The sequence below is a fragment of the Hypomesus transpacificus genome, chromosome 10 (genome assembly GCF_021917145.1).
Source record: "Hypomesus transpacificus isolate Combined female chromosome 10, fHypTra1, whole genome shotgun sequence".
NCBI classification, from domain to species: Eukaryota; Metazoa; Chordata; class Actinopteri; order Osmeriformes; family Osmeridae; genus Hypomesus; species Hypomesus transpacificus.
This window is the reverse complement of record NC_061069.1, coordinates 8,715,547-8,729,472: the sequence shown is the minus strand read 5'-3', so window position 1 is coordinate 8,729,472 and position 13,926 is coordinate 8,715,547. Positions and strand designations below refer to the sequence as shown.

The 13,926-nt window shown below is 51.1% G+C and overlaps 1 protein-coding gene across 5 annotated transcripts in view; it reads right to left on the bottom strand.

Annotated features, from left to right (window-relative positions):
• LOC124472688 (receptor-type tyrosine-protein phosphatase F) overlaps positions 1-13,926 on the bottom strand; it is a 112,129-nt gene that overhangs the window by 22,626 nt on the left and 75,577 nt on the right. For 3 of the 5 annotated variants that reach the window (XM_047027661.1, XM_047027660.1, XM_047027663.1), the window contains exons 12-19: positions 13,516-13,709; positions 9,190-9,216; positions 6,197-6,314; positions 5,423-6,001; positions 4,666-4,763; positions 3,973-4,229; positions 2,752-2,830; positions 2,317-2,541 (exon numbers count right to left, since the gene is read on the bottom strand). In XM_047027661.1, the coding sequence (XP_046883617.1) occupies positions 2,317-2,541; positions 2,752-2,830; positions 3,973-4,229; positions 4,666-4,763; positions 5,423-6,001; positions 6,197-6,314; positions 9,190-9,216; positions 13,516-13,709 (1,577 nt within the window). The remainder of the gene's footprint in view (positions 1-2,316; positions 2,542-2,751; positions 2,831-3,972; positions 4,230-4,665; positions 4,764-5,422; positions 6,002-6,196; positions 6,315-9,189; positions 9,217-13,515; positions 13,710-13,926) is intronic. The other 2 variants (XM_047027662.1, XM_047027664.1) reach the window with 1 other exon arrangement.

The following is a 13,926-nucleotide window of genomic DNA, read 5'->3' as shown; positions in this document are numbered from 1 at the left end:
GAGCTGACCCTCCTCTCTGTCTCTCTCCTCTCTCTCTGTCTCTCTCCTCTCTGTCTCTCTCCTCTCTCTCTGTCTCTCTCCTCTCTGTCTCTCTCCTCTCTCTCTCTCTCCCCTCTCTCTGTCTCTCTCCTCTCTCTCTGTCTCTCTGTCTCTCCTCTCTGTCTCTCTCCTCTCTGACTCTCTCCTCTCTGTCTCTCTCCTCTCTGACTCTCTCCTCTCTGTCTCTCTCCTCTCTGTCTCTCTCCTCTCTGTCTCTCTCCTCTCTGTCTCTCCATTCTCTGTCTCTAACCTCTCTGTCTCTCTCCTCTCTGTCTCTTTCCTCTCTGTCTCTCTCCTCTCTGTCTCTCCATTCTCTGTCTCTAACCTCTCTGTCTCTCTCCTCTCTGTCTCTCTCCTCTCTGTCTCTCTCCTCTCTGTCTCTCCTGGTGGTTTTCCTCCTCTCTCTCTCTCCGTGGCGCTCATTCGCCTCCTCCATCGACACCCCACCAAGCGACCCCCTCCACCCTCTCTGCCTCGCCAAAACCTATTAAAGGTCCTTTGAACACAACTGCGGTGCACACATTTGAATGTTCTCTGTTTCTGGCTTACCTTCTCATATCAAAGTCACTGAGCATGTGCACAGGCCGTCCCTCCCCTCCCTCCCGCTCTCATCCTCCCGCAGCCCCGTCAAGGCTTCTGACGGGACAGACCCCCTCTCTTCCCTCTCTCACAGCCCCTCTCTATCACACATCATACAATATTTCATGCTCCCCACATCCATTCATCCCTCTCTCTCTCTCTCTCTCTCTCTCTCTCTCTCTCTTCTCTTCTCTTTCTCTCTCTCTCTCTCTCTCTCTCTCTCTCTCTCTCTCTCTCTCTCTCTCTCTCTCTCTCTCTCTCTCTCTTCTCTCTCTCTCCTCGCTTTAAATGATACTGTTTATACACACCCAGCATCCATCATCCCATTTCACACCTCCCCCAGCTTGTTTATCTGCCTGGGGTACCACTGTGACATGAAGGCACTCGTCCTCTTCCTCCCTCCCTCTTGCCTTCTCTTTTTCTCTCCATTTTTTGCGCCGCCACTGTCACCGTTTAAGAGTGGGATGTTGAGTGAGTGGTAATTAAGCAGGAGTTGGGTGTATTTGATGTGTACTAGGGGGCCACGATGTAAAGACACAAGTCATTTACTTCAAACCGGTGTTACTTCCCTGGGTGGGGTTTAGTACCTTCCAGAGGTCCAGTGACTAATAAATGACCCTGCAGACTAACGTTGTCAGTCTTTCAGCCTGTGTATGCTACAGCCTGACATAGGGCTTCACAACACTTCAAGGTGTCACCACGGCGATTAAGCTACTGCATGCAAACCATCCTGTCAGTCTGGATGGATCCGTAGACCGTTTGAGCTCAGCATTGATTCCACCAGGACACGAGGCCAGGCTGACCGGTGTGATTGAGTCTATCTACAGTCTATCATCCACATGGTCTGGAACATTAGTGACGGTGGGCGAGGAGAGGACAGAAGTTGGGGTGCGGGGGCGAAGGGCTTAGCAGTCCCCTTTGAAGTGGATCGTCCCAGGGTCCCTCCTCCACCACCGTAGCCCCACTCCCTCTCTCCATCTCCAAGCAGGGGGGACGGGGGGACGGGGGGGATTAATAGCGAGGCTTTAGGAACACTTAAGAAGACCTCTTCATGGGAATCAGCTCTGCATTACACAGCTCCCCGTGCCCTGGACGACCATGCTCCTCGCATCGGAAACTCCAGCTGCACCAAATCAATCTGCTCTGGACTCTTCACGGTGGCGGGAGGAGGTGAGGAAAGGAGAGGAGAAGAAAGCGAGGTCGAAAAAACGAAAAAAGCGAGACAAAGAGAGAGAAAGAGAGAGGGGGGAATGGCAGGGGAGGCTTTGGTGTGGACATGCAGCGCTGGATGCTACCAGAGAGGCAGCCTGGTGAATATGCATGACTGGGCTGTTCCTGGAGGCCCTGAGCCAGTCTATTTGACTCTCATTGTGCTGCAGGACAGTCACCTCCAGACCGGGGCTGACTGACGAGTGGACGAAGGCTGGACAGCCCAGAGTAGAGTGGTGCTGCAAAAAAGACCAGCACACAGACTCCCCTGTCGAGCTGAACGGACAAGCTGTCCCTCTGAGCTGGTCCTCGCGACTGCTGAGTACTGGAAGGCCTGATAGCATGCTTACGAGACAACCGCAGGACTGCTGGTCTAGGTCTGTGGGTGTTTGAGAGAGAGCGAAAGAGAGAGAGAGAAAGAGAGAGAGACAGATAGAGAGAGCGAGCTTCAGTGTGTGCAGGTAGCGACCTCCTCAGAGCGGCGCTTACGTGTTTGTCGCTGCTGTCCTCGTCCTGCTCCATGAGGGCTGCCAGCACGAAGCACAGGTGCTGCTGCTGGCCCGGCAGGGGCATGTTGTAGAAGCCGTTGTACCTCTTCTCGTCCCCCAGGGTGAAGGTGGCGGGGAGGGAGGCCAGCTTGGCAGCGATGTAGGGTCTGGGAGAGTCTGCCTGGCGTCTTCGCCTCAGGATGGGGCCCTCGCCTGACTCCAACAGCTGTGGGGAGGTGACAGAGGTCAAGGCAGGGGTCAAGGTGCAAAGACCAAGAGGTCACAGAGGTCCAAGCAGGGATGACGGCACACGAAGATGACTTGTTACCGAGGCAGTCAGCGGCACATGTATGTGCATATTATATTCATATTTCGAATAGTAGGACCAGCCAATCAGAGCAGGCTGAGCAAAAATCGGATGAAGGCGGACACCCACCTCATCTAAATCCATCTCATCTGGGTTCTCCCATTTCCGTGACGACGAGGACACTGGCACCACCACAATGTAATACCACCTGTCGGGTCAAAGTTCACACAGGTGTTTCACTCATTTGAAACGTAATCGTCTCAACAAACCGAACCATCGGACAAAGCTGCTGCATTGTTAAATGTATCATAGGAAACAGAAATGAGGGATAATAAAGTTAAGCCCTTATTGCTGTTTCCCATTATTTGCAATGTTTAGGCCTGGGCACATGCTGGATGATCTACAGGCACAGAAGAGGGGGGTACTGGAGGTCAAGGTCAGAGAGCTACAGACAGATTGAATTCGAAGCTCTCACAGGGTAATCATCCAAGCGATCAATCACCATCAGTGGACGAGTGTTCAACAATCTTGGCATCCCCGCAGAGAACTGCTTCAATCGAGCGCAGACACCCGTAGGACTCTCTCAGGTGGGCGCGAGCTCTTGTGTCTGCCACCAGAACATTACATTCTCCCTCCCTCCCTCCCTCCTTCCCTCCCTCCCTCCCTCCCTCCCTCCCTCCCTCCCTCCCTCCCTCCCTCCCTCCCTCCCTCCCTCCCTCCCTCCCTCCCTCGCCCCCTGCCTCCCTCCCTCCTCCCCTCCCTCCCTCCCTCCCTCCCTCCCTCCCTCCCTCCCTCCCTCCCTCCCTCCCTCCCTCCCTCCCTCCCCCCCCCCCTCCCTCCTTCCCCCCCCCCACCCTGCCTCCCTCCCTCCCTCCTCCCCCCCTCCCACTATGCTTTCAGTTCCTCTCCGCCCTGAGTCTAATAAGACGTTTCTAACAAAACACCACCCCAATCACCTCCTTTCCAAATGTCAATCTGAGCTCAGACTGGGCGAATCTTGACGAGTAATCTTTTTTTTATCAATCAGAGCGTACGCCCCCTCCACCCTAACCTTGGTTACCTTGAGGAGAGATGGAGTGTGGGGGGTGGTCGGAGGGGGCAGCAGGGATAGTGTCGGAGGAGAAATCAGACGCAGACATACTGCGTTTTGATTATAATGGTTCATAAGCTGGATTGGGATCCAACTGTAAGGACCTACTGATTCAATCTGAATATCATGCTGGGGATCTATAATAAGATCACCAAGAATCAGTAGAATCAGAATCATGATAGTCTGTCCCACTTTGAAAGTTTGTTGTGTGGCGGTCCAGTCACTGCTGCGGTGGTCTCCACTGTGGACTGGCTACTGACCTGACTTTAGCGCTGGTCTGGACCTTGGGCAGGTCGATGGTGAGCTTCCCTCCCTGAGCCTGCTGGTGGCTGTAGAGGATGGGCTTGGTGCGGAGCAGGTCCGGGGCCGTGCGGATGGACACCTGCTGCTGCAGCCCGCCGGCGCTGTTCCCCCGGCTCATCAGCACGAAGGAGTACTCCGTGTCGGGCTGCAGCCGGGTGATCAGCTTCCTCTTCAGGTTCCCCTGCACCTCCACACTCTGCTGGTTGTACAGGATCTGGCCGGGAGGAATGGGGAGAGGGTTTGGCTGTCAAGACACTCACACTTAAGGATTGATGCACACAAATGTCTTAGATACGCACACACACACACGCACACACTCACACAGAGACACACACACCCACACGCTCTGTCACTTATTCAGATGCGTCATACGCTCCCAGTCATATAGACTGTCAGAGCAGAGCTTAGATAACCATCTGTTTACCTATTTAACACCTCATTCCCCATGCAGGAGTGTACATACCATAAGTATTCCACTCTACTCACTGATGCATACGGAATCATTTACACACCTTAGAAGTGACTGCACTCCATTACAAGGAGGAATATAGTCATTTAGACAAGGCTTATTAATCACCGCTTCATGAGTGGACGGGAAAGTGGACTAGGGAGTTCTCCACCACATGCTCCTGATATGCATGGGCTCTCACCTTGAAAGGCACTTGGGACTTGTAGTTTTCTGGCACTTCCCACGTAAGCAGGACGGACGTCTTCATGACGGCTTTGACCCCAAAGCTTGTGGCGAAGGCTGCGTTGCAACGGAGGGAAATGAGTTTAGGCATGACTATGTTCCTGACGACACACATGGATAAGCAACGTGACCCACGTCTGTCACAGGGGCAGAAACACGTTGGGGGGGGGAGGGGCTTCAAACAACAGCAAACATGTTGTTCCGCTCATGTTTGATAAAAGATAACCAACGTTCTCTAAAAACCCCTTCATCTGTTCCCCAACCGGGACTAAAATATTCAGTCACCGGGTCACCACCGCTACCATGAAATGTAACATACACTGGAGGGAGGGGAACATGGGAGGTCTTAAAATAGAGCTCTACTGTTTGAGAGATGTGATCATTAGAGGGTGATGATGGCGGAGGGGGGAGCATGCTGTGCTGTACATGTGTGAGAGGGGAGAGCGTGTGGCGGTGGCATGTCATGAGATTAGGGCTGGATGAATCCATCTGGACTGGATCGGGAGAGAGAACGTCGGGAGGAAGGAAAGGTTGAAGGAGATGCGAGTGCACTGAACACATCGGAGCCATCTTAATCAATCTCATCACAGGATGACCGTGTTGAATTTATGTCGGATCGCGGTGTGTGTGTGCGTGTGTGTGTGAGAGAGGAGCGTTTAGGCGAGTGGTGGTGGGGGGGCAGCCTAGAGACACGGCTCGTCTCCGTGCTCCCTCACCTGGAGAGGTGGACATGGTCCTGCTCTGGATGCTGGGGCTGATGGGCCCCGGCCCCTGGCTGGTGAAGGCCTGCACCCGGATGTCATAGGTGGTGTCGGGCTTCAGGCCCTGGATGGTCATGCGCGTGTCCACCGTGTGGTTGGTGGCGTTCTGCTGGCTGTTGATGTCGCGGTACACCACCACGTACTGGACGATCCTGCCGTTCCTCTCGGCCAGTGCCGGCGGCTCCCAGGCCAGCTGGGTGCTGGAGGTGGTGAGGCCCGTCACGCGCAGGTTGACGGGGAAGCCGCTGGGCACGTCCTCCTGCGTGCTGATCTCCTTCACGTAGGGCTCGCCCGTGCCCGCCCGGTTGCGCGCGCGCAGGCGGAACACGTAGGTGGCGCCCTTGTGCAGGCCGGTGGCCGTGTGGTGGGCGTCCGTCTTCTTGAACTCGCGGGACGTGTAGGCCTCCTCCTCCACGCGCTTGTACTGCAGCTGGTAGCCCATCAGCTCCCCCACCATCTCCTTAGGGGGCTGCCACTGGATCAGGGCCGTGTTCCAGTTGGTGGTGCTGATCATCATGGTGGGCTTGCCTGGTACTGGAGGGGGAGAGGGGAAAAAGAGACAGAGAGATAGTGAGAGAGAGACAGTGAGAGAGACAGAGAGAGAGAGAGAGACAGAGAGACAGAAAACAATGTGTTGCTTGAAACAGTCACCTGATCAATAATCAAGTATATCAGTGGTCGTCAGGGGCATGTTATTGCAGACATGAGTGAGCTGGTCATGCGTGTTACCTGCTCCCGTGGTGGTGACCACTTTGGCTTTGCTGCGAGCACCATCGCCTTTGGTGGTGTAGGCTGCCACGGTAACCGAGTAGGTGGTCTCGGCGTGGAGCCCTGTGATGAAAGACTCCTGGGACACAGAATATCACACAACAGGTCAGAGGTCGACAAAGAAAGGTCAAAGTGTCAGCCTGGTGACTCAGCATGTCCAAAAAGGGCCGACCCTCACACAAGCGCTTATCCCCCGGATATAAAGGAACTCCAAAAACAAAAGTTAGTGGCCTTTCTCCATCAATCTGCATTTTATCATTCAATCAAATCCAAATTCAGTACATCAATCAATACTGAGAGCAGTAATGGAGAAAGGTTCGAAAGACACTCTGTCCACCACAAACAGGGCCACGAGTTGTTCCTGGAAACAAACTTGCTCAGGAAAAACTTGTGTCCCAGACACAAGGCACACGCTACCCATGAAGCAACCAACAGAGCACAACAACCCCAGTGCTTACACCTTCTGACTTGCCATAGCCTGAGACTCAAGAGTAACCATGGCAACTTACCTTGATGGGATCTACCATGTTTAAAAAAAAATATATATGCATGTGGCCGAAACCATTCCACAGTAGACTGTATGCACTGAGAGATTGACTGGTTTCGAGATAGCTAACAAATTAAATACATCTTGTCATCTCAAATTGTAATTCGAACTTGCCTGATGTATTTTCTCGCTGAAAGAGGCCACATTGTTATTTATAACAAGGACACTTATTGTAAATGGCTGGCAAGCCAGAAGGAAATAAACACTGACACATAACGTTGGCATTGAACAAACCAGCAACAACACACATAAAAAAAAAATTGTTAAGAAACATTACAATCAACCATTGTTCAAAGCTCCGGAGAACTGTCAGCATAATGACTCTGAAGAATATCACTCAATACAGCAGGTTGCATCTATCCACCGGTATTACCACACACACACACACACACACACACACACACACACACACACACACACACACACACACACACACACACACACACACAGATACACACACACACAGGAAAGGACAAGACACACAAAACCACACTGACACACACTTGGAACTCTGAGCCAATTAACGCCTGCGGCTTAAGTACACATCCTGGAGTTCTCTGCGTGTGACTGGGGCCAGGGAGAGGACACTGAGAATACTGCCTGCCAGCCGGCCAAGCTTCCTGACTGCTGGAAGACTTTCCAAGCTCCTCTGCTCTCTGAATATTACAAAGTTCTGCCCTAATGCCTAAAATCTTCTAATCAGGAAAGTCAACGGTAAATGGATGGACTGCATTTAAGTACATTAAAGTAATGTGCATTTAACATAATGTCTAACCTGACGATGTTTTCACAGTGTTTTTATTTTATTTTTTAAGAACCGGGTAGCTCTTGAGAGAGCTCGAGAAGACCGAGAGGGAAGAAATGTTGAATTATCATAAAACCTCTTTGAGTTATACAAGAGAGGGCTCATTTCTTTTATCGCTGAGAATGACTATATTGGGATTCACCCTGATCTACCCTCTTTCCAAAGTCAAATAGCGTTGAAACTCCTTCCCTAGCAAATGCTAGAAGTATTATATCTAAGGTATTAGGGATAGAATGATCCACATCGCATACTAACATCCATCTTTTTAGAGACCATGTACAGTACTGTCACTCTACATAAGGTGGGCAGTGCATTATCATATTGTAACTCATATTGCTCAGTTTGTTTCCAAGGCATAAGTTGAAGTTTCCTGGGTTGAAGATTCCTTTAAGAATCTTCATTAGGTTATGCCGACATCTGTCTGTACCCAGTCACAGCTCATTAGTGACTTGGCATCTATTGCCTCCAGTACCTGCCAACATGGCTGAAAGTTAGCACCAACACACAGAGGGATAAACAGATGTCTCCCTCTGACAACTGTCAGGTGCTAATCATGAGCTGAAGGAACCATCCGTGACGTGTACCACTGCCTGAGAACAGGCCTCCTCACACCACATCCTCTCTCAAGACTTAGAGAGAGTGTCATGGCACATGGATGTTCCAGGCACACATTATAACAGGTATACATTCATCCCCTTATGCATACGGATAGACAGCTACACCCAATAGCTTTTCTTCATGCCAGCAGGGTAAAGGCAGATCAACAGTGTGCAGCGAGTGGTCTGAAAGGAGAAAAGGCATCGAAAAGTCTATTTAGGCAACAACAACTAAAAAGTCTATATAGTGTCTGGGAACTGTTGAGATGTTGGCGTGTGTGTGGCTGTGCCTTGGCAGTCTGTGTGAGTGTGACAGGAGACCTGGAGAAGGTAATAAGCTACTAAGGAGTGTGACAGGCAGTAGCACAGGAACAGAGAGCGGGGAGGACAATGAGAGGGAACATGAAAGCCTGCTGACGCTAGTCCTCTGGATGTGGGAGATGATAAAAGGCGAGAGTCTTCCTTTAGATGAACGTGCCTACTCAAACAGCAGGGGTAACATGCATGTGTGTGTGTGGGGGGGGGGAGTTATTAACGTCTGTAACAACATCAAACCCCTCTCGACAACACCTGGCCTTTGGGTGTTCAGTAATATTTTCATCAGTGGGAGGTACCTGGGTCATGTGAGGATTAGAGTCGGTATTATCTTTGTGTGTCTCTGCATGTTCTGGGAGCTGCTGAAGAATGAGGCAGCAGAGCGGTCCAAAAAGGACAACAGGAGTTGCTCTGCTTTATAGATCTGCTGGTGCAAAGTGCAGACACACACCGTACAAACAAGTGTGATCTGCCAAGACATCCTTGTCTCTCGCCATGGCTATGACGGAGTTGTGAACTCTCTCAAAAGAAACACACACAGATATAGCATAGATCGTTTGAAGCACACACACACACAATAACACAGAAAAACACACAAACCGAACGATCCCAACAGGCCGTGCAGGCCTGCGAGGGAGAGAGAAACCAGCCCAGACAGCACAACCCATCACAACACTCTGGAGTTACTCACATGCTCTGTGGACTCGTCAATATCCCACTGAGGGGGGGGGAGAAACATGGAACACACGGGAGAGGAGGGGGGGGGGGGTGAGTCAGAGACAGACAGAACTACAGACCTGAGGGAAAAAAGACTTGCGCCTTTTTTCCCCCCCTTAAAGACTGACATATGTCACGCTTTAGAGAAGTGAGGAGAGCGGGGAGAGAAAAGAGAAGGTACACAGAGGGTGTATAGAAGAGACAGAGGCATGAGAGTTAGAGGCAAGGAGGTGAGAAAAATGGGTCGAATGTGCCAAATGTGCAGGGTAAACTCAATAGATGGATGTTTGAGTTGGTGCGTGCTTGCTATGCAAATGTGCAGAGAGTCAAGGGCATCTTCCCACACCGCAAATGACTATGATGAGACCATAGAGTATGCATTGCCTTGTTTTTCAGTTGGAATCCCAAAAAAACGATGTGAGACGTAACAGGTAGCCTCGGAGACAAAATCGAGGCCGACCCTATTCATTCATCCTGTTCATTTTTTTTCTTTGCCCAGTGAACATTACAGGTTCTTTTCTTTACACACCCACACACACACACACAGTCTATTCCAAACTTTCTCCAGAGTTATTCCTGGGGGATGTGAAAGCCCATTTCGTGCTGCGAGGCTCCGATGGTGCAGAGCGTGAAATCCTATTACCATCGCCGCTCCGCCGGCCCCCGTGACATCAAACCCCCAACGTCAGCGCCCGAGCAGACGCCTGTGCTTAGCACTGCCCCCTCGCTGCACCTCAGAGAGGGGACTGGAGGGGGAGGGGGAGCCCCTCACTGCAGCTCAGAGAGGGGCCGGAGCCACGGGGGGAGGGGGGGGGTGAATAGGAGGAACATGGAGGCTGTGTGGAGCACAGGAAGTGGGTGACCAGCGGTAAGCATCTCTGACGCGCTCGGACAGTCTGACATGCTCTTCACCCTCTCCTTTCACTGTCACTTCTCTCTTTCTCTTCTTATCATTCAACACACACCCCCCTGGTGCTGCTGAACTTCAGTTTTGACCAGAGAAAAAAAAAAAAACGAAACAGAAGGCTCGACTTTGCTCTCCTCTCCAGACAATCTTTCTCATGAAGCAGTGAGTGCCGGCCAAACCAAGCCCACACTCAGTCCCCCTAGTGACTGGCAGAGCTGCAGTCGACGCCTCGTCCAAACTGCTGTCTCACTCCCTCTATAGACTGTAGCAGCTAGATATCCAACCTACAACAGCAATTTTCAAATAGCTGCAGCTCAACTATGAATAACAATTTGTAGCTTGTCTAATTGCTTAATTTGTTTACAGTGCTGTGTGCTGGGAATGACAGCGCAGCAAGGGACACGTTATAGAGGCCTCACTGGAGTAGATCTCATCTCAGGAGTTATCTTTTTTTATTAGAGCTATTCTGCTATTAGTTAAATGCCTCCGAAAATATGACAACATTTAAATAAATGATGATTTTAAATGCCAACGCGAGTTGAAAACATGGTTGCTGATAAGCATCTTTTTGTGCAAATGGGAGTACTGTAATTTGCAGGTGGGCAAAGTCAACTGTGAAGCCATGGCTGAGATATGTGGGTAGAAAACAGAGAGCGGGAGCGAGTGATGTGGAAGAGAGGGAGCTGTCGTGATTGATAGAGGGAAACGGGCTGAGGTGCTTCTTTTTCTTCAAGTCCATTCAACTCCAATCTCAGGCCGGCCAAGGCTGCGGAGGCAGTGAAGCACGGCGCTCTTTCTTCCTCCTCTGACACACACACACACAGGAATTTGAATGGGTAGTCAAATCAAATGAACCTAAAGCACCAGTGTGGAGTAGACGTAAGAATGGACCACACTGAACCCCAAAAAGTCAAGCCAAGGACACTTCTGAAAAGCGGTTAGGAAATGGTCATAGCATTTCACGCTAGCTAACTGCATGAAGGGCCGCTACGCTAACAGCTAACTGTCGTGAGTGTATCAGTGTTACTGCAGGGAGTAGAGAGTCATGTGTCAGAGGTGTAGCTACAGTAGCCCCCTCAGGTCAGAGCCACTGGCCTTGGTAGCGATACTGCTGGATCGAGGGCTGCTACGTCAGACTGTTAACACGCACTCCTGTTTAAAATTAGAAAGGAAATGAGGGCGCTGTGTGGGCTCGGGCTTGGAAACAAGAGAGCTCTTAACCAGCCCACACACAAACAAGTCCTGCTCTCCTCCATGAAAGGAGGGAGAGGGAGGGAGGGAAAGAGAGAGACCGAAAGAAAAGGAGTGAGAGAATTTCTCACCGACTCGTGGGCATGGGACCAAGGTGAAGGTTGTGCCCCCCAATCCAGTCAGATATTTCAGACATATGCTCGTAGCCAGAGGTGGTTCTCTACACTCCAATCCTATCAGCTGTATACTGGATGAAGTCGAGGCTGGAGGTCAGCTCTATCACTTTGCTGTCAGTAACACAGGTGATAGACAGGCATATTAATGTGGAACAACGGCTTTTACCACCAAATAAGGGTGTGTGCTCCACTGATTAGTCAACTGTGAGTCAGAAGCTCTTTGTGCTTCATCAGATTGCCTGCACGATCATTGGTGACGCAAGTCTCTCACGTTACTATGACGATGTGTTTCCCACGAAGTCGTTGGGGTGCGTCAATGGCGGGACAACAACCTTGAGGGTGATGAAATGGGGAGGAACGCTCCCAGACTGTGAGGTCCTTAACATGGTTTCAGCAGGTCCAGGCAAGTCTGCCTGAGAAACTCCAAAACCCACTTATCTACAGCAGTGACTCAACCTGGGGGTTAGACACCCTACGATATGGTAATGACTCAACTGTCAGATAAAACTGGCCAGAGTTTCTGAAAGGTGGCGTGAGAGTCGAGGGACTGAACTAGCTGGTGAAGATGATGAGGAAGAAGAAAGAAAAAAAGCTGTTTATGTGTACCGGTATGTGTGGGTGGCTGCGTGCAAGAGTGTTTGTACTTTGTGTGCAATTAGGGCGGAAAGGAGACTAATGTCTGGACAGGCAGGGATCACCTCTAGTTCAAATAACAAGTCATCTGGCAGAGTTGACATGAAAACATTTCCAGGGACAGCCCTTTCCATATCCGCCAAATGAAGCAGCTGTACAAACACACTTAGATAACCACACCCTGACATGGTGCCACGGTGTGATCCAACAGTCTCCAACCCTCCCAGGTGGCTTCTCACTCGTGTCCGTGTCCACATGGAGGTGGTTACTGAAGCACGTGAGGCTTCACAGACCAACTCAAGGACACTGCGTCGGTGAGCACCCCCTGGGAAGTGAACTAGCGACCCTGCTCGTCTCAATAACCACCGCAGCTGAATGTTGAGACGTAGTGACGCACACCTACGACCGGGCAGTTTCTCTGGTGGCGCTTTCTGACCAGGGACCTGGTCAGTCTGGACAAATGTAAGGTTTGTGGGGCGGAGTGCGGAATACATCCATGTTTTAATGTGAAGGTCCAGTTATGGAAAACCGAGGGTGCCAGAGGATATGCTCACGTCTCGCGACACCAGAGAACAGTCCGAAGGCAGGGAGGCATTTCAGAGAAACCCTGGGATAATACCTCCCTCTTCGACTCTCCTTCTCTTCTATCTCCCCTCTCAGTCATTCTCTCCAGTCCGTGAGAGAAAAAGAGGTTGGGGGTTTTAAGATATTCATGAATCTGCGAATCCCTCTGAAGGATTACGATCTCTCATCCATCTCACGGCTCCTCTCAGCTTTGGACGAGACGGTTCTCCCGCTTGCATTAATGTGCGAAAGCGAGCCGAGACAAAATATGTCTAATTTATAAACAGAGTAACAAGGCAATGCATACGTATTATAGTCGAGACACAAAGGGAGGAGGATTGATTCCCCTTAAGCCTTTGCTGAAGTAATACACACATGAAATATTTAACACCTATTTGAATTAGCTGGGCGCATATTCTATTTCCTAATCCTGCGCACAGGGACGTGGGTACTGGTCTGAATGTGATTTGGAGTCAAGTGTCACATGTTGGCGGGGAGAGAGAGAAGGGAAGAGGGAAAGTGAGAGAGAAAGAGAGAAGACAAAAGAAATACATGTGGAACTAGACAAATCGGATAGGCTGATGGGGGGGTTGGGGGGTATGTGTAAATGGAGTAGGAGAGAGGAAAGAGAACCTAAAAAGACAGACGACCTAAGAAAGAGAAATTGAAAATAAAGAGAGTGAAAGCAAGTGACCAACTGAAAGAGGCAGGAGAAGGCATGCCAGAGGACAGTGAGAAGGGAAGAGTGAGAGATGAAATGAGTGGGAAGACAAAAAAAAGGGGAGCGAGAGAGAAAAACACAGCTCAACAACAGCCATCAGAAGAGTACCTGGGCCTCTGGCAGTGCCACGTCCAGGATGTTGGGCTGGCCGCGAGGCTCGCCGTTCTCCAGCCGCGAGTAGATGACCTGGTAGCCTCTGATCTGGCCGTGCTGCTTCCCTGGAAGAGGCGGCTTCCAGGCGACCCGGATGGCCGTGGAGTTTACGGCCTCCACCTCCAGCTTCCTGGGGGGAGCTCCCGGCACTGGAGGGAGGACAGGGGGAGAGGGAGGGAGGGGTGGGGGGTGGTGGCAGAGAGAGAGGTTAGACTCAATCCAGAACATGTTGAGCCAGAGCTGGCATACAGTAGGCTGTGGCACGAGGAGGCGGTGCCACCGAGGCAGCAGCGCCGGGTGTTTTTCCACATCTGTGGTTTGATGAGGGGGCGTGTCTGAGGATGAGGGGGCGTGTCTGAGAGGGCC